General features: G+C 35.6%; 1 protein-coding gene across 3 annotated transcripts; it reads right to left on the bottom strand.

The window, feature by feature from the left end:
* Nucleotides 1-943: 943 nt before the first annotated feature.
* Nucleotides 944-20,571, bottom strand: LOC145978554 (mitochondrial 2-oxodicarboxylate carrier). 3 transcript variants are annotated; one of them, XM_083111242.1, is made up of 8 exons: nt 20,534-20,571; nt 16,888-16,977; nt 15,644-15,852; nt 12,210-12,272; nt 7,576-7,728; nt 6,682-6,801; nt 5,738-5,919; nt 944-2,021 (listed from the first exon to the last, which is right to left on the bottom strand). In XM_083111242.1, exons 1-8 carry the CDS (start codon nt 20,541-20,543, stop codon nt 1,901-1,903), a joined length of 948 nt encoding a protein of 315 aa, XP_082967368.1. In that variant the 5' UTR covers nt 20,544-20,571; the 3' UTR covers nt 944-1,900. The 3 variants fall into 3 exon arrangements, with proteins under 3 accessions (XP_082967368.1, XP_082967369.1, XP_082967370.1); XM_083111243.1 differs by having other exon boundaries at nt 20,430-20,548; XM_083111244.1 differs by lacking the exon at nt 20,534-20,571 and adding an exon at nt 17,391-17,540.
* Nucleotides 20,572-20,948: the final 377 nt, after the last annotated feature.

The raw sequence follows: 20,948 nt of genomic DNA, 5'->3' as shown, positions 1-20,948 counted from the left end.
ATGAGGGAAACTGAGAAAACGTTAGAACATCGCCTCGTCACACAGTACACTGACCCAATCGTGCAACCAATACCTAGCATACCGCTGGCCTAGCACTAACATTCCTCAGTCGCTACTGGGTTCAGCTGCCTGATAGAGGTCATCAACCCGGTGGTAGAGGAATGAAAACCAGCAGGGTCAACACATTATGACAGGGAATAAAACGTCGCCTTTGGGATGGAAATAAGACAGTTATCGTAGATCACAGAAACCATCGGGATGAGCGCGGTAAGTGCGGTAAGTTGAATCATGGAGGATGCCCGAGGAGAGACGAGATGGCGACACTGGCATGGGCCTGCGGGTAGCCAGCAGCGATTGGGTCAGTGTACTGTGTGAAGAGGCAATGTTCTAACGTTTGCTCAGTTTCCCTCATCAATATATAATAAATGTGTACAATAAATAAGAATTGTTGTGGTAAACCAGGTCAAATTTTCAGAATATGCCACTGTGAAAGAAATGCATGAAAATTGTAATTAAAAAGTTGTGCAAGATACTGATTAATATTAGCAAGTGAGTGTGCCACTCAAATTATAATCAAATATTTACCAGTTTTTTTGTTTCAAAATATTCAAGAATTACATTAGAATGTTAAAATGCATGTTACGTTATCACAAACAGTATACTATATATATGTAATGTCAGGTGTTCTGCCACAATCTTTACAACGCAAGAATTTGCTGAAAACAAAAAGTATCCACTTACTGGGATAGGTTACAATCATTATCACCCCTAGAATCTGAATCATGGAAATTGCAATCAAACCCAAGCCATTTGATCACAAAGTGACTTTACATGGATACCACTGTCTTTTCTTCTTTTTTTCAAGTTTGGTAATGGAAGTGTAGGTGCAATGCCCATTCTAGAAGGTATGAAAAGGAAGAATCAGAAATCAAGACGACATAACTGTTTTCTTGTTTAAAAAATTATATTTATATATATACAATTTTATACAATATGTATAATAGTTTTGTGTACAATAAATGTTACAAGTTGATTTACATTAAAAAAAACATCTGTAAAGATGTAAAACAAATTCTTCCAAATTCACCATCTTCAACACTGCTTTCTACACTCATATTCAAAAGAAAAGTGGCACAACATGTGTCTTATTTGAACAGGAGTGTACACATAAAGTGTAACTGGATACTTTGTGTATAGAATGCAAAACATAATATTGTAACAAAATAATCTTGGGATGAAATTTACAAGTTCAACATAAATTTTTTACTGTTTGTATTTTATAAACATATTTCCCTTCTGAGATAGTAACAATAATAAAAATTATAGAAGCAAGAAAACATTGTTATAACCATAACACAGTTTCTTAACAACCTATTCTTCCCACAAGCCATATGTTAGAGCAATGTTTAAGGAAAGCAAAACTATGTTATTTCTAGCTATGTCAGAGCTGCAGAAATTTGCAGTAACAAATGTCTATACAGTATTTACACAAATATCATAGCTTATCAAAGGTTACATCATAGAAAAGAAAACCCTTTACGAAAAAAGTTGTAGCACCCTTCAGTTGAGTGATTAAATGGCATGTTAGAAAGACCTTAGATTTAATTATGATTGCCTTAGGCAAAGGCACTATATCCCATCATTCATCTGGAAAAAAAAGTCTTGACAAAGCTATTCACTTGCATTCACCAGTTACTTTTTAATTCAGTCATAAAAAACCACAACCATTAGAAGAATTAGTATGGAGAACTAAAACAGAATTCACGTGCTCTTCTGTTATCTATTATTTCACCTTTGTCAGAGATTGCGCAAAGCAACCCAGTTTTAGTTACCACTGGCTCTATTCGTCGTTAGCATGATGTTACATTTTAAAAACAGAAACGAAAAAAATTGTTCAGCGTTAATCAGGAAACTTTTCCGACAGGAAGTGATACATGTAGTCGTAGACTACCAACATAATTGCACCACCAGGACCCAGTCGGAGAACTTTGGGCAGAAGACCTTTGTACAGAGCTCGCCACCTGAAAAATAAAATATTCATACTGTCAGTTATGAACAGATATAATTTCTTGTGATGTGACTAACGATGGCCAAACTGCTTCAACTATAATGATACACCAGTGTCCTATGTGAATAATAAAGACTGGCTGAGAAAAAGGGGGGAACACTCACTTTGGTGACTCAATAATACTATTCACAAACGGGTGCTTACAGTGGTGACAGTGAGTCGGCAAATTTTTATCCTCCATATTTTGTACTTTTTGCCTGCAAAACCTGGATGTTAACTTGAAGTAGCCACTCCCTGTTTCACGGGCCACCAGTCTGAATTCAATTGTCTACTGCATTACTGTAATGCTTAATGATGAATAAACATATTCCTGTCCAGTATCCTTGTAAGGTGTATCAATTTTACTTCAAATACATGTATAATTTTCAAACTCGGATCATTGTTACGTGCAACTTTCTCACAAACAATGTGCAACTGCTATTATTTTATACAAAGAAGTGAATTTGAAACACGTTTGTGCCATGAATAGAAATAAGAATGTGTCTTAACCTTGTGCACTAGTGTCAATATTTTGAATTTACATTTACAGTATTAAGAATTAGTGCTGGGCCAATATGAAATTTTAAATACCAATAAAGTAGTGACATAAAATTTACCAATAACAATAACCAAAATTCTACCGATCAAATATTAAATTGAAGAATATGAATGGTTCGTTTACGTGCTTAATTAATGTATGTAACTAGATGATTGAAATGGATTCTGTACTGACTTCAAAGCAACTGCATATTTACACATTTACTTTACAAAAACAGCACATATGACAAATTTTTGCCCTAAATTATGGGCTATTTATAGATATATCAGGTCAGTAAAATTACTGATAATCCTAGTGACAAACCGATATGCCAATATATCTATTTTGACCTGTACTAACAACTAATTAATTCATCTCTAATTCATATACTCCAGTTTTGTAAGGTAAATGTCAAAATGAAGGTTCTTTGTTCTGAGGAGAAACCCATTGTAGTCACCTGGTTGCATAAATTAATAAAATATGTGAATGAAACATTCAGATTCCTCAAGAAACATTTGCAATTTTATATTGGATCAACAAAATATTGGTGCAGTAAATTTTGTAACCACTTTTAACCATAGGCGCCGACTCCATGGGGCTTGGTGGGGCTCAAGCCCCCCCAATGTTAATGACGTGGGGGCAGAGCACCTCAAATAATTTTGCTTAAGAGGATCTAATGTATTATTTTGCTTCTCTTGTAAAGTTTACTCTGTACTCTGAATTGTGCAACATGAACTTCACTTTAAATACACATTTGAAATGTTCTAGACTATCAAATTTGGGGGGCTGAGACCGCTAAACCATCAACTTTGGGGGGGGGGGGGCTATGAACGGAGACAGCAAAACTCATGACTTATTACTATATACTAAGTATATAATTATGAGTATTGTTAACATTTTTACTAAAAAGAGTTTCAAAATAACGAGGTGATATGACAATTATACTAGTATGTTGTTTAGTGAATTCTGAACAATTTGAGGTCGTAAACACGACTTTCAGGCAATATTGATATGTACGATATTTAGTTATCCTCGAAATCTCTTCCTCTAGTCCAAAGAATAAGGGGAAAATAATTCTAAAGTCTTTGAGTTTATTTAACACTGGCTTACAGTAAAGTACGCAAGGAAAGCTTATGAAAAGTCTGTATTGCGAAAGCGGGAACGGCTATGATCAAAGGCATTATTGCTAAAGCACGGCGTGCTGTGTGTTTATTTATTATTGCAAAATTAAATTTAAAAAGTAAAATATTGTACCAAGAACAAGAAAGTAAAACTATTTGCCTGTGATTTGTGTTAGCATTTATGTAAATAATTAAATAAAACTGTTAAATATTGTAAATATTCGATATTTTTATGGGTACGTCAACACTAAGGTTCTTTGCACCCGTTACATGTCCTTTCTTTACAAGTCTGTTGCGGACATTAAAACACACCGATGCCCTCTCCGGGACTCGAACCCGAGACCTCCGGATCAAAGCAAGTTGAGCCGACCACCCAACAATCTCGGCTACAGAGGCCGGCATAAAACTGTTATGTTGGCCTCTTAATGTAAATACATAGCCTACTTTTAAATAAAAATGTTAATTGTTATCTAAAAAACAAATGAGCAGACACACATGTTTCATGTTACATTTCATTTGCATGAGGAATATACCGTGCGTCCATTTCGATCTGCAGCCGAGAGATTGGGAGAAGCGTGGCGGGCGGCGCTGATGGAGATGCCGACATTAGCGGCCTGAAATGCCCGCTTATTTTTATGGACATATGCAGACATTTATATAAATATTGCAAAACGAGCACTAACCTGTGTTATAAGAGTATGGTTTTAATTTTAGTAGCTTAGTGACTGTATGTGCCGATGATTTTGACACGCCCACCTCTTGTGAAACACGGCGTAGAGGTTTGTTTGGAGAACGTTCTAACGCTGCACCAATATCATCGAGTTTTGCTTTGGTTAGAATCCGTCGTTTTTGCTTAGGTGTTTTAAAATTTAACGATACAGTTTCTCGTAATTTAAGGACAAGATGTCTAACCGTATCTCTGTGTGGAGTTGAAACGCATGGGAATTTCTGTACAAATTACCTACACACGTCTCGACACGAGTTTGTTTTCACGTACGTGTCATACATAAAAAATCTTTGTTCTAACGTGAATCTTGCGGCTGGCATTCCAATCGTCTCACTGACACGTCACACATACACACTACAATAACACAAACAAGTAACTGCAAGTAACCAAGAATAACACTCTTGCGCACAGTACGAAATTAACACGTTCTTGGTTTACATTGCTCGCCACTATATTTACAACTCTGTCTTCATCTAGTCGCGAAGGAACAAAAAACTCGAGCTCGGATATTTCGGATTGCAAGGAAGCTCACGAAAACCATTCACTTTTATCGGTTTCGTCTGCAGTGTAATCCTGATACAGTGTTGCACATTCGAAACCTCCAAACGATTCCCATGGCCACAAAACACTTTCAAGGATATAAACTTAAACAGGACGTTACTGGTCAAAACTATGATTAAAATGCTTTATTATCTGTGGCTCTTAACATCGTTTCTATAGCGTATTTATTTGTGTATATAAGAGCAGAACTTGGATGAATTACAGAAGAACTTTTGCGTGTTATAACACAGGTTAGTGCTCGTTTTGCAATATTTATATAAATGTCTGCATATGTCTATAAAAATAAGCGGGCATTACAGGCCGCAAATGTCGGCATCTCCGTCAGCGCCGCCCGCCACGCTTCTCCCGATCTCTTGGCTGCAGATCGAAATGGACGCACAGTAATAGCTGCTTCAAAACCTATACGAAGACGTAATTTTTATTTTTAAAAAAGGGAGGGTGTGAGTTATTCATTCATTTATTTCAGTGATCAGAGCCCCCCCAATAATTTTGACAAGTCGGCGCCCCTGCTTTTAACAGCATCCTATCAGTTCTTCCCTACATAAAAGCAACATCAGAATTTGCACACTTGATTTCAGGTTATCTTTGGAAATGTCAAGTAATTTTACTAATACTCCAATATGTATTGACCGATACTGACAAAGTACAGAGCAACCTGTCCCATCTCTTCTCATTACTTTCTACTACAAGAACAACAAAATAAAGTTGCAATCACAGCACCCGACAGTAGATGCAACACTTACCCTTCTTCTCTGTACACAATCATAAGGGATCCCGTTGTCGTCCGGTATTTGATTTCACCAGGAACTGGCTGTGGACCCTGGATTCTACTTTTTGCAACATCAAAAGGGATGTTGATGCAGGAGGCAAGCGTTCCAGAGACAAAGCCTATGCCAACTTTCCTAAAGAATTCCATTAACGGATCCTGCAAGAGGGGATAGCATTATTTGAAATATTATAAAAAATATTACATTTATCTAATACTATTTTAATAATAGTTACAAACATGCTTGTCTAAAATGGAAATGCTACAAGAAAGGTCTTTGTAGTCAGTGGGAAACAAAATAAGGAATTCAAAAATCAATTTGCTAAGAATTTAAGAATACACTGCATTGCTGTTCCCTTTAAATATTATGAACAATAATGTAAAGTTTTTATACCATCACACATTTATTTTCATTCTTTACTATAATTTGATGTCTCACATAATTAGGCAGAACAATGGCATGACTGTCATTTTCATAAGCAATATATCGATTTCCTTTGCTACCAATTTCCATACAATTACACATGTGCACAAAATTTCCTAATGAACACACACAAGATGATATAATGCATAATTTTAGCAAAAATTGCAGGCCGGATCAGGACTATAAACAGGGTCTGTGGCACACTATGTCATTCCTCTATATAAACAGTCAGGGTAGGTCAGGCACAGCATGCCAGAGATCTAAGTCAAGCTTATATGCTTCACCAATTTTTGACAATAAAACTGCTTTCGGTGTACTTCTCTTTTGCAGGCACTCCATGCATTATCATCTTAGCTACTTGTGAGGAAATTATTTAATGTTTCTTTCCATTAAAATTCACGAAGAATCTGTTACATTGTGCAAGACATAAGAACACTTCATAATGTACCGAGCTTTCCAGCTGAGTCTAAACCTTCACTATCTCTATAATGGCTTACCTCTGCCTCGGGCAGATATCCTTTGACAGAGTGGTAGAAACCAAAGTAAACCATGTTAAACACACCATTCCTTGCTATTGTTGCAGTCACTCCTTTGTTTAACCCTCTCAATCCTATGCCCTGAAAAAAAATACATACCATCTGTTACGTTTCCCTGTTTTAATCACTGTTAATAATTTACATTCACTCCTATCATGACAACATGGAGGCATTATCAGCCTACTCCGAGACCACCTCAGATGTGGGATAAACCTTAGGATATTGGATGAAATATCATAAACATCCACACTACCCTGAATATAACTTCTATTGATATTAGCTGCATATCGTTTATACATACAACGAAAACACAGAATCAGGAAAGAATGATATTGATCTCAAAAATTTTTCTTCCATTACACTATAGAAATCATACATTTGAATCAGTTTTCATCATCATCTCATTAAACAACTACTTAACCTAGGAACCAGAAAGAAACTTTCAGGATAGTCAACAACCACTCGACTGAATTAGTGAAATGCATCATACTAGAATTGACAACATAAATTAAAAAATATTGCTTTTACATTTAACATTTTAAACATCGCCTTACTGCATTAGGTGTGGGTGTAACACATCTCAGCCTTAACTGAAGTGAACAAAGTTCACTAATTTGAATCACTGAGTGTGACTTAGATCAAACTTTCACATGTAACATGTCTGTGCCAGTTATACTTTCTTGCGCTTACCTCCTGGTGATGATATATGATAGTTACCTCTTTCGTAAATCCTCATGTAAAAAAAAATCAAATTGCAAACAATTTTCAAAATCATTTAGGTGAACCAAATGTTATCCATTATTTATTTACTTATCACTTAAAACAGAGCTTTTTATATAATGGAAGAGATCTCACCTGTGTAGAAATGATGTGTCTAGTTACAGCCCACGTAGACGGGATTTCCTTCAACTGAGATCTGTTCGACTGCAAGGTCACCTTCACCACTTCAAATGGATTCACGAGGACAGCTTCCGTCACACCTGCTCCCAGTCCAGCCATAGAGAAGGTCTTCACGATTGCAAGAAAACCTTTCCTATCAGTTATTAATGCAAACAGAATATTGACAAAGATATGGAAAAAAAGTATATCACATTGAAGAACAAACTTACGGTTCAAAAATTGTTCTTTACTAAAAAATAGGGTTCCCCTCTTCAAGCTGGTAATTTGAATGTGACATTAAATTTTGTGAGCGCCTCAGATTTTAAAATAACCTTGGTTGAAATATGTCTATTACACTTGGGACAGTAGAAAAAAAATACTGCAATATACAATCTCTGACATTTCATTTTCGTGCTGTCTGAAGTGTCTCGAATCAATATTCAGCGCAGTCTGATGGCATACAATGCTTCCATTGCTCATGGTAACCCATGAGGTGACGGTGTGGTGCTCACCACTAACATGCCCCAGATGGTTGGGGAAGAAAAATTTTGTCCCCAAGATCTCATGACTGTCTGCTGGTATGTTTCCAAGAAATTTGAACTGGTTTATGAAAGAAGTCTAGCATTTCACCCGAGTCAAAATGTGGATCTTATTTTGTGGGTCCACCAACAAATCTGCTGAAACTTTGTCCTCACTTTGGAAACCTATTGTAAATCTGAAACAGTATTTCACGAAAGCAGTCTGTAGACCTGAAAGTATTCTAAGACAGAGGTGTCGCCTGAAGGGGGTTCACGGTGCACATGAACCCCCAACCAAAAATGGAAAATTTTCAATTTGTTTTCTTTTCTGCACAATAAAATACTACATTTCAATATACTTATTTTACAAAGCAGCTTTTTTTCATTCATAAAGTCTTCACAATGCTTCAAATTTCCCAATTTCCCCGACTGTTGACAAGAAAAGCTCACCAGGTTAAGCAGCGAGAGCCCGGGGCACATCTGGCGCTGTGAGCTCCCTCTGCTGTATTCTTCCTGTGTTGCAGCTCTACCGAAGGAGCCGAGAGCCCAAGGGAAAAAACTGAAAATAGGAGCACGTGCGCCTTCTGAGAGAACACTGTCAACAGCAGTAGCTGTTCGGAGAATGTTGATAGTGGCGGAGGGATAAAGTATTTTATTTTTAGTTTCATTTAGCTTCTATATTGGGGAAAAGTAAGCAGTTGTTAAGATATAATGCAAGCAATGTTTGCATTGTTATACTAATTCCTAAGATTTTCGTTGTTTTAGCCTAATATCTTTCTTTTCCAATACATTTCACCAAAATTAAGGCCGCAAACCTCCTCAACTCCATTGAAAATAGTTGTCACGCACCCAAAACCTTGCATACCGAAGGTTCTAAAACACTACATTACCAAAATGAGCAGATTTACACTTACATCGATAGTTAAAATGTGTTGCTTAGATAATGTAGATGAGTCAAAACGAAAGAAGGTGAAGACACTGTTAACAAATAATAATATTTATCTTGGTACACATGTAAAACGAGAATGGAAATTACCAGTTACATTTTTGGAAAATAAATTATAATTGTTATAAACTCCTACAGATAAGCTTTAATACAATAATTTTTAAGTATCGCGAGTTGCATTTCAAATTTTCTTTATTGAATGGCGAGGTTCAGCCTGTGGCTGTCTCATCATGAAATTTGAGCATTGCCAGAGACTTACGAATGAAATATAGGAAAGCTGCTGTGAAATTACAAATAGCTATTTAAAAAAATCACATATTCGACAGTATCATGATTAGCTAAAATGAGAGCGGTGATAAATTCCTAGGAGCAAGAAAAGGAATTTCCAAAACTAAAATAAAGAGAAAAGTAATTGTTTATTGGTTTGGTTTACTTTACTTTGCTTTTCAACCACTTTTGGCTAATCGCCAAGATGAGGATTGGTAATGACATGATGAAACTGATGAAGGGACATTGACAAAGAATATCCATGCCCTGGTTCAGATTCGAACCCTGTACCCCTAGCGTTGTAGGACTCTGTGCTAACCACTCTGCCACGGAGTTCGGCGAGGAGAAAAGAAAGGAATTTCAATAATTCAAATTTGCAAAAGATTGATTGATTTATTTGTTGTTTTAAGTCCACTTTATGCACAGGAAGGCTAATCTGGACTGGACCTACAGTTTAAAGTGGGATCCGAACCAAATTTGCAAAATAACTTTTACAATGTAATTTTTCCATGTATTTGAGGGAGTCTTCACGGGCGAAGGGGGGAGGGGGTGTTGTTAAGCAGACACAATAATTTGCAATAAATTAAAATTGGCCTGAATTTTGTAAATATATTTTCGCTAAGCATTCTGGCAATGCACTACAAATACCAGGTCCCAGGTTTGTATCCTCGATAAAACACGCGCTGTTATATTCGTACTTTTATGTTGCTTTTCTTCAACATTTGGCAAAGGCACTGGAAGAAAAAAGAAAATAAATCTTAGCTTTGCTTCTTGGCTAAATTTTCACCTTTTGTATCACTGTTCTCTTCCCTGCAATGGTGATAAATAACTGATTTCTCTGTGTGTTTGTCTTGGGTATGGGGTGTACATTTTCTCGATTTTAGGCTGGCTGTGAACACCCAAGGATTTACTCCACACGACGCCACTGTCCTAAGAACTTTGAAATCTGGAAAAATGTGCCATTTATGAATTATTCTAAACTTTTAGAGACAACACTTTTATTTTGGGTGGAACAAACATTGGTGTGCAACATGATTTCTCCTCAGAGCAAGAAATAAACTACTTACATTTTTAAAATATTAAAGTTATTCATGCATTTAAGAAAAAGGGAAATGAGAACTTGTAAACTCAGTTTATGATGTATCAGTGTTGCCATCTGCGATCTCTTAGAGTGATCACATTTATGGAGCTTTGGGAACTTGTCAAGTAGCAGTGTGACTATCAGATCAAATAGCAGATTAAATATTATAATATACGATTTTTTCCATTTTAATATATTTCATTCCTTCAATTTTGACTGCATTATTCTGCTGTGTATTGAAAACAATTTTGCTCCATGTTATACTTTGATCATTATCACAATTGATGTGTGTAATTACTAGGGGCATGCATATTTCGTTTTTGACGAAAAAACGAAATTTGAAAAAACACATTGTAGTGTTAATTTTTCATGTTTTTGAAAGGTGTGAGATGCATTTTGTGACCATGTTTTGTCACGAAATAATGCGAAATGAACTGCAAAAAGCGAAATTAACTCAAAAACGAAATTTAGGGTTTATTCACCGACGCGGCACCTTCTGAGGTCTGAATTATCCTGAGAGTTATGCAATTCCCGGAAAATTGATTAATTCTGCTGTTAATATTGGAGAAACAAAAATTGACTCCTTTACACAGAAATAAACTTAATACTCGGATAACTACATAAATGGGCTATTAGAAGTGAAATGTTAATTCTGTGGAATAAGTGTAGTTTTTAAATCAAATTTAGGATTATATTCACAATTTTTAAACCAAAATGTCTTTTTATATACCACTTTTGATCCAATTTTTCACCGCTATAACACCGATATTTTATTTTATTTACCGCTTTTGAACCCGAAATTGACCCAGTTTTTATACCGAAATTTTGCTTTTTTATTTACCAAAAATATGTGCCTCTAGTAATTACTGTATTTCAACAGTAATCATTTCAAAATCTGAGGGTGCTAGCAAAATCAGCAGATTCAAGCTCAGTGGGTCGAAATCTATAATGGCCAGCTTGTTTCATGAAGAAAGAAGAAAAAAAAAGTGTTATGAACAATAGCTCGTAAAAGTAGTAAATAAGGATAAGGATATTTCAAATATCAGGATGCAATCTGGCAAATTATAAAGACATGCATAACTTTCTTATCTGTCCCCTGATCACACTACAAATATTACAATAAAATATTTCCCAGTACAAGTTAAAGTCCTTTCTGTTCCACCAAGAATGAATCAATCATCAACCTTCAACAACAAACAGTTCTCCTTTGTATCTCCTCATATTCGAAAAGTCTACACCTTAACATTCAAGTCAATATCTTTAAAAAGAAACAATTTTTGACAAACCTACAATACTGGTAAAGCACTTAAATTCAAATATGTCATGCATCCATACATACATACATAAACTAAAAAAGAAAACAAACATGAGATATCAAGTGTTGTTCAGGACAAACAACAAGAAGTTTTTAATAACATGTTAATGTTGCCCCATAAAATCTATGTACTCTCAACGATCACAATTGCAATCAAGAATAGTTTCACTAAAGTATGTTTAAAATATATGCTTATGCAATAATCAAGTTATTGCAGAATTTTTTTATGTCAAATAATTTTAGTACAGATGAATCCACACAATTTTTAGACCATAACAGAACTTGAACAATTCACATATGTTTCCAAGGTGTATTGTTCCTTGCAAATCTAAATATAGAAAAACTATTAAAAATAAGCAGAACTTCAATTTGTTGTGTGTGTACAGTCCAATGTATGCATATGGAACATTCAGTACGTACATTTTATATTTTGGAAAATATTATAATTCAATTCTTAGGTACTGAAATAACTTGGATACCCACCAATGGAGTTGGTGAAGGTGCGCCAAACAGGAAGAACTTCTTGTACTGCTCAAAAGTGAAAAACTAGAAAAAAGAGAAATTGTGAAATTAAACAAGACTACATATTTCTAATAATACAGCAGTTGGTGCAAATAAAAGAATTGAAACAAAAGAACTGAAAGACCAAAATAGCAAAATCTGTCCACCTTTAGAACAACACTTATAGTTAGTCTTTTTAGTACGTCTGCTAGCATATCTGACACAAATACTATCTTAAGATACTGGCTACATTGCCAATCTCACACATGAAAAAATATAATGAGATAATTTCATGCTTATGCTTCAGCTAATATTTCCACCTATTTTATGCATATTTATATTCTAATAATAATACATTACATATGTGTATATTGTAATAACAAAACATAAGAGGCTCCCATATAGCACTCTCACCTTTGCAAAGGGTAATTTATCTGTTGTGAAAATACTCAACATAATCTGTGTCTTAAGCTTCGTTCAAAGAAGAATATATCTGTACCTGATGAATGTGCAGTTCAATACATCAATATATTTATGAATTACGACATTTGATTAAGAAAGTGTCAGAAACAAACATGAATTTTAAAGATTTTTTTAAAGAATGTGGATTCCTACACAAGGGAAGCTGATGGCAACACATGGACACTGGTAGAAACATCCTAATAATTCAAAACTTGCTTTGTATGTAATCCATGATACTGATCAAAAGCAAGGATGTTTATTCATAAATACATAATTCGTTCAATGATTCAATAGGAAAGTATGCAAAATACACTCAACATGTCTAACTGCTGAAATAAATTAATATAATGTTAAAAATTTGGCAGTAATGTTTACCTTTGTACATGTCAACAACATGGCATGAAATGTCTCATAATACAGTAACAGTTTAAAAAATAAAAAAAGGAATTCTGAAACAAAAAAGAATGAAAAAATATTGATTGCAATTCATATTAACAATCTCCTGCAGAATAACATAGTAGTACATGTTGAAACTTTAAAGTTTTTTTAAAAAATAACACTATGACAAAGCTTTCATTAATTGGGTTAACTACAATTGCAAGGTTAACTAATCACAACAATTGCAGACAGATCAGTGAAAGCAGACAGATCAGTGAAAGCAGGCAAAACCATCCCTTGCTCAGTACAACACTAGCTCTGAACCGCTCTAATACAAAAGTGCTTCTAAGGAATACAATACTACACTGTTGTTGGTGAGAATTAATTAAATTACCATTCACTGTGGGAAGTTATCTGAAAAATACTAACCTACAGTATTACAGAACAATGCCATCTACTGTGTGTACAAGAGCTGCATTACACAGTTTAAAATAAAACACATGTTTTTCTTTTCTTACATGCATGCATTTTGTAAATTCTATCAATATACAAGGTGTTCAAGAGTGGTTGGCTGGAAAACAGACCATCGCAAGGGGTTAATGTGAAACAACACATTTGTTTAAATTTTATGGGTGGTACAGTCCTATAGTTTCTGACATAGTGTTGTATAGTTAGGAGCATTGCGGTAGCTATTCATTTCAATTGCTGTTTCTGATAGAGTACAATGTGAAGTTTTCAGAAGCAGAATCTCCCACTATTGTGCTTTGCAAGCTGACAGCTAAACATTTGAGGTTATCCAAAATGAGAATTACAAGGGCACAAACAGCTACAATCTTGTGTGCTAGCTTCTATGAAATAATCTGTCATGCAGAGGATATAATATAAACTTACTGAAAATTGAGGTTCAACCAGGAATCGAACCTTCGTCTTTGGCTTTCCATAGTAAACGCATCTTTTCAGTAAGGTATAGTAATATCCCCTGTGTGCCATACGCTATTTCATGTAGATAGTCCAGATGAATTAGTTCTCTCAATTGCAGGTAGATGGCATTAGTGTTCACCACCAATAGCAACAAGGAGATAGAGATCTTGCCCTCATTGCACTACGACATGAAGGCAGATGTGATCAAAGGACCCCACATATTTGCGATCTAGGATATTTGTGCAGGTGATGTTATCAGCACCACACTCCCGTTGCCTTACCTAGAGATCTAAGTTTTGCGGAGGCCAGAAGCTGGCTTGGTAGCAGCGGTAGAGCACTAACATGGGATGTCAAGGCTTAGGTTCAATCCCTGGCTAAGTCACAATTTTCACATAACTTTTCAGTATGTTATAACTCAAGAACGTGTTTCTGAAAACCACACAGAATGCTGCTTTGTCCTTCACAGATGAATTTGTATTCGGCAGTTAGCTGTGACTGTGGCAAATATTGGCATGGAAACTTTATCTACACGATCAGCTTCAAAACGCTGGATTCCCCATTAGCAGATGAAAGGATTCTGTTTTCAAGGAAATCACCGGTGGACACTCTGTAGAACAGAAGCAATTTTCAACACATGCAATCTTAGCATTGATTGTTAATAGCACACATTCACAATAAATAAGGTTAACATAAAAATAAAAAAAAATCAAGTACACGTACATTGTTCAAACTGAAATACTCCTTTTGCCTTTACTTTCATGGAATCCCATCCACCAATTGTGTTTCATAGTTCTACCTATTATAGTTCCTGGCACATTAATAATTTCATGATGCGTTAAACTGCCCCTTTGCTAAGTTTGAAGAAGCTGTTTTTACCTACCAAATTTAGCTATAGTAATTCCTTAGGTACAAGGCATACTAAGAGGCTGAATGGACGGTCAGACAGACAGCTTTCCCCCTTTGCATGGACCTCTAAAAATAACAAACACAAGGTGTGGGTGAGACATGCTGCAATGTTTAAGGGCAAACCACAAACACACATAAAACAACAAAAACAAAGATCTGTGAAGCATTGGCTACAATTTTACATTACATGCAGGTATATGCTAGTGTAGGAGGTACAATGTTCAAGGTTAGCACATTCAAGCCAAAAAGCACATATACATACATACATACATAAATGTAAGCATAGTTCAGACTTACCTTGCATTAATTTGGAAATATGCCAATATTCGGTGCAATTTGTTAAGTTTGCACAACTTTTTTTAGTGCAAAATGTGTAGCAATTGTGTTTGGTACCAGGTAATGACTTGTCTTTCCAGTATAAAAGTAAAAACTATCGAAAACAATTCCATCAAGAATACTAAGAATACTGTTGAAAAAATTGGTAAGTGTTCTGCTGAAACAAGGGGCATTATACCCTCAAGCCACAATGTTCTACCTAAATTACTTGCCACCTGGTTTCCAGTGAGAAACACAACACACAGGAAAAACACAACACACAGGAAAGTGAAAAAAAAATGCAAATGTCAAGCAACAGAGGGGAGGGGGAGAATTTTGTCAGTAAAATTCCAAGGTCACTCAGAAACTAAATGCAATTTAACACAAAAAATAGCTGGATAACTTTAACACAAATGTTGCTTTTCTGTGAGTACCTTTACTGCTCGTTTTGGCGTCTCCACAAGGATTGGCGGGAGGACTCCTTTCCAGAAAGCAAAGAAACCTTCGTTGGAATACATCTTCCGCATGCAGTCTCCAATCCCTGTGTAATAGTTGGGATCACCTGGTATGGTCGCTTTTGTCTGAATCTGAAACCTCGTTTTCACCAGATCCAATGGATGCATGATGCACACTTCAACGAAACCTTGACAGCAAAGAAACAAGACATTAAAATCAACTTACATGAATCAATGCTATTTATAACAGCTTTGTTAAATATTTGTGCTTATATAAAACAACAATACACATTCATACACTAAATCAGATTCTTCACACACTCTTTATGGGAATTCAGTACCAAGAACAAATTTTTGCAAATTCTCTTTTCTTTTTCATCCCCTAATATTAAAAATATTAAAGAAAAGAACGTGTTAATATGCAAAGAAAACATGGTCCTTTTATGTAAACATAAATAATGTTAATAGCAATGAAAAATAAATATTTCAAGAGGTATTTCCTACACATACAAAATTAATAACATTTTTAAAAATTCACAACAAGAAAGATAACATTGATGAGGAAAATAGCTGCTGTCTCATAGCATTTATGTTAATGGCTAGCATACAAGCCACAAATTCAAAGAGTCAATTCAAGAGTAAATATCAAACAATTCTCGATTTCATTGTATGTTAGTACTGCTTGCATTGTAGGATTTTTGTTTTACTTGTTTATATTTTTCTTTCTCATATTTATGGAGAGAACACATGCTCCCTTCATCAGATATTCAATTGTAATTTGAACAATGTTACATAAGTAACGGATCACATTAGAAATAAATATCTGATGAAGGAGGCATTTTCTCTCAAAAACTTACATTAAAAGAGTATCTTCTTGCTTGTAACAATCGTAAATTAAAGAAAAAATCTCTCTAGTTCAATTAATTTATATTTTGCAGCATTATTTTACTTTGTTTCTCTGCCAGTTTTGCCTGATTGCAATGAAGAGGATGAATGACTATGAGAGGAAACCAATCACAAAGATCACACGAGCCCAGGCCAAGATTCAAACCCGAGGACTTCACCAGTGATGGGATCAAAACTCAACCAGGTTTTGGACTCAATCACTGAGGTGGTTCTAATTAATTAAATAAATAAATAAATAAATAATAATAATAATAAAACAACATTAACCAAACAGATTGCCACTCTGTAAAAATTACATCATGCATAACTGACAATACCTGCCGATCCTCCTGCACCAATCTGCATTGCAGCTTGCTTCATTAACTTCCTTCCGTCACCACCCATTGTTGCTTCACAACAGAGATTTCCTGGAAAGAACAGTTATCAATAGTCTAAAATTTCATAAGAGAAAAAATCGTTCACACTATTGTCAATTACAAAACAAAACAGAAAACACTATTTTAAAATTGAAGTTCAAGTCTGTGTTTTTTAACAGCAACATGAGACTGTTCGGTAAATTAAAAAAATAATAATAACACTAAAGAAACAAAAGTTCTTATTAGTATTGTTATTTATAAGCTGAATGTGGCTACACAGATGATTTGCTAAGGATTACATTTAAAATCTACAAGCGCAAAATGTATAAAATAGTTCACTTCTCTCTGAAAAAGTTTTCTATCTGCCTAGAATGCATAGGCACATTCGTTCTACTCCTGAGCGGCGAAGGAACAACAATAGTTGCCTTGGCAAGTGTGTATGCTGCATGGAGCTCTTCACTTACCTATACACTGAATTAGTCTATTTCACAGAATGTTTATGAACTCCACATAGGTTTTAATTATTACAAAGTTGTCAGGAAAAACACAACTTCATATTCAATATATTCTTTGATTTTTCAATGTTTGGTTGTTGGAGTAACACATACTTTCAGTCTCAATTATCTTCTAAAGAAACGTTGAAACGTCCTTGATCTTTGAGCTTTTTTCTTATCTCCATAATTTAGAGCATAGATTCATCCAAGTTGCTGTAGCAAAGAGTCATAATTCATTGTATAAGAAATTCAGCTTACCAAGGTTAAAAGGAAGAGATTTAGAGGAAAAAAACTGGAAAGAAGGAATAATGGGTGGGGAAAAGAATACTGGTAATACAGGAGAATGTGACCTTTATTCTGACCTATCTGTAAGATAGGAACAGCAGGATATGATGATTACTACTGGTCTCCAATGACGTTCTTTCATTTGATTTCCATGTCATATTATACAATTAACCATAGCAGATCCTCATTCGTCTGAATTTTTAAAAACATTCTAGCAGATTCCAGGGTATGATTGCACAATATAGAGAATATCTCCAATTCCTTTCCTACTTCTTATACTCGCTAAATATGCAGTCCTGGTAACGTATCTGGATTTAAGATTTGGGGGTGATGTGTAAAAATTGTACATTTATGTCCATATTGCAAAATTACGTTCTTCATTACGCAAATCATTCTCCATACATAAACATAACAACCGTTTGATGATATGAACAAGTGATGTTCGGCATTCATTCGGCTGTCTACAGCATTGCCACACTGTTCCTTCGTTACTTGCAGAGCATTAGTTGCTGCTTGGTCAGTGAGAATGACAAGGTAGAAGAGCATGTGGAATGCGGACTTTGATTAGAGGTAGGTTTGGCAACAGTGTTCGAGCGTTCTTCTAGAAAAATGGCATCTTGGCCAGTGAGGAAGCTAGTGCTACAAAACTTATATTGTGTTACAATATGTGCTCATTGGAAAAAGATTTAATTGATATCCCGACGAAACTTTTTCCGGTAAGGTTAGGGTAAGAAAGTATCTTGAATTTAGTTATTATTTGGTAGATTAACTAATTTTGGCCTTCTGATCAGTACATGAACGGGTAGCTGCACGAACCATGCACGGGTTGCCCCACAAAACATTGACGGATAACCCCACGAACCATCCACAGATAGCCCCACCAACCATTTCCGCTTAGGTTATGTTAGGCAAGCTTACTTAAAATTTTGTTTGTAAAACAATGTGATACAGCTTTTTTTATATAAAAAAAAATCTCAACTTACATCATCGGCTTTTTTCACGATTTCCAGACGTGACCCCCCGCATTTTAACAACAGATTCGTGATTAGAAGCCCAAATTTATTTAGTATACCAAATATTAATGAAATTGGAGATACTCTCTATATTCTACATTTGCTCAGATTCCAGTAGCAAGGAGTCATGCAGTACACAGACACATAAACAATATTCTTTGCTTAGTTTACGTTTCTTGCTGTGGGCTTCTCCTATACACTGTCACCAATTTTCTAAAGATCAAAATTAATATGGTACCAGTTCAGTATATCGGATATTTTGTTTTTCGCATGGTTCGTACTTACCAATTGTGTATTGCGGAACATAGTTCAAGGTACCATTATGCTTTTTACATGAAAACAAACACAATTTTTAACATACAGAGTGATTTTTTTTATTCCTTTGTTCGCTTCCATAACACACATTATGGCAGCCACATCTTGACTCATCTTGTAGGTATGTAGTGTTTCCAACCTTCTTCACCGAAAAATACCTATTATCATGTTCGTCACCGGTGGAAATTGTACATTATGCACGGGTAGCTGACGGATAGCCCCACAAACCGTTCACGGATAGCCCCAAGAACCATTTCCGATAAGGTTAGGTTAGGCAAGCATAGTGAAAAAAAATGGATTGGAAACACTGACAGGGACTTACGTTATCAAACGTACGCAGCATGCAGTTCACGTAGCGAAGGCAATGGCAATTGTGCGTCGGTGAGATATTTCTCTTGAAAAATACATGATTTCCGGGTCAAATATATTCCACGATGAAAGAAAATACCTCGACGAATGTTGGAAAGCTTGCAGAAACTCATTTCCGTAAGTAGTTTCTCCTGTAAAAATGAATATTCCGAACTAGGTAACAGTATGGTATAGGGAAAACACATTTCTTCAAATTTTCAGGAGAAACTACTTACGGAACTGAGTTTCTGTAGAATTTTGAAAGCTCGTGGAAGTGTTTTCTCCCTTCGTTCAACTTATTCGGCCGGTAAATCATGTATTCTTCGACATTAATGTCTCTCCGATGCACAAAAGCTCTTGCCTCCATTACATTCGACTACGTGAACTAAATGTTCCATGCATTCAATGACGTAACCCCCGGTCAGTGTTTCCAAAATCACCATTGTTTTGCCAGAACATGACAATTTTAAGTATGTTTGAATAACCTCACAGAACCTAACCTTGCGTGCATGGTTCGTGGGGCTATTTATAATTGGTTTGTGGGGCTATCCATGCATTGTTCGTGGGGCTATTAGAATGGTTTGTGGGGCTATCCATGAATAGTGTGTGGGGCTACACGTGCATGGTTCGTGCGGTTTTTGAACCCGGAAAAAATACAAAACGAATCACACGAAAGTAGGTATTTTTCGGTGAAGGTTGCAACACTGCAAACCCACTGCTCATAGACAACGCTAGTCAAGATTTCTCCGCCATATTGTGTGGAGGAACGAACAATAATTACTCGATACGTGGAAAATTGAAGCTATTTTCGTGAGAAAATCGAAATTCCACTTTAAACCATGTTTCGCAATGTATACTAGGTAAGTACGAATGTTAAAAATGACGAAATGAACGAGTGAAATGTGTTTTTCCTATACCATACTGTTACCATTAATATTTACTTCTATATATTCACGCAGTATTTATTGAATCATTCACTCCTTTCAATTTACATGCATTTCACAATATTGGTTAAATTTTAAGTTTAACCACAAGAAGTTCTCATTACCAGTAATCTGTAGATATTATAGTTTATGCGTTTTTATCGTTGTCGGCACTACAATGCGCGTACATTCGGAAAAAAATTGCTCAACGTGACCAGCTTCTGCGTACCAATGGACATTTATCATCATCTTCTTCCGCTTCTAGTCCAACCAACAGCTAGTTGTCCACAACATTAACGATATTTGCAACTCAACAGTTGTATGCAAGGAAGTTGTATGATGATGTTGTTCTCCAACGACTTCCCATCATGCTGCCGCGTCTTTCATTTGTTTCTTGAATGGATATTGAATATTTCTTCCCAAATTCAAAAACAGTAATGCATTAGTGCTTTTGAAAATGCAATGCTTTAGAAGCTATCACCACTATCACACACGATTCTTGCTTCTTGTTGCATCACACACATTTTTATCAGTTATAAGTTCTCTCTCTCTCTCTCTCTCTCTCAAGGGAATCCCTTACCGCACAACATTTCGTTCTAACGTCAGACGAGGAATACTCAGTTGCGTCTCGTGGCCTCAAATTT

This window comes from Lepisma saccharinum, chromosome 25 (genome assembly GCF_977018435.1).
Source record: "Lepisma saccharinum chromosome 25, izLepSacc3.1, whole genome shotgun sequence".
Taxonomy (NCBI): Eukaryota; Metazoa; Arthropoda; class Insecta; order Zygentoma; family Lepismatidae; genus Lepisma; species Lepisma saccharinum.
This window is presented reverse-complemented; position numbering and strand designations above follow the sequence as displayed.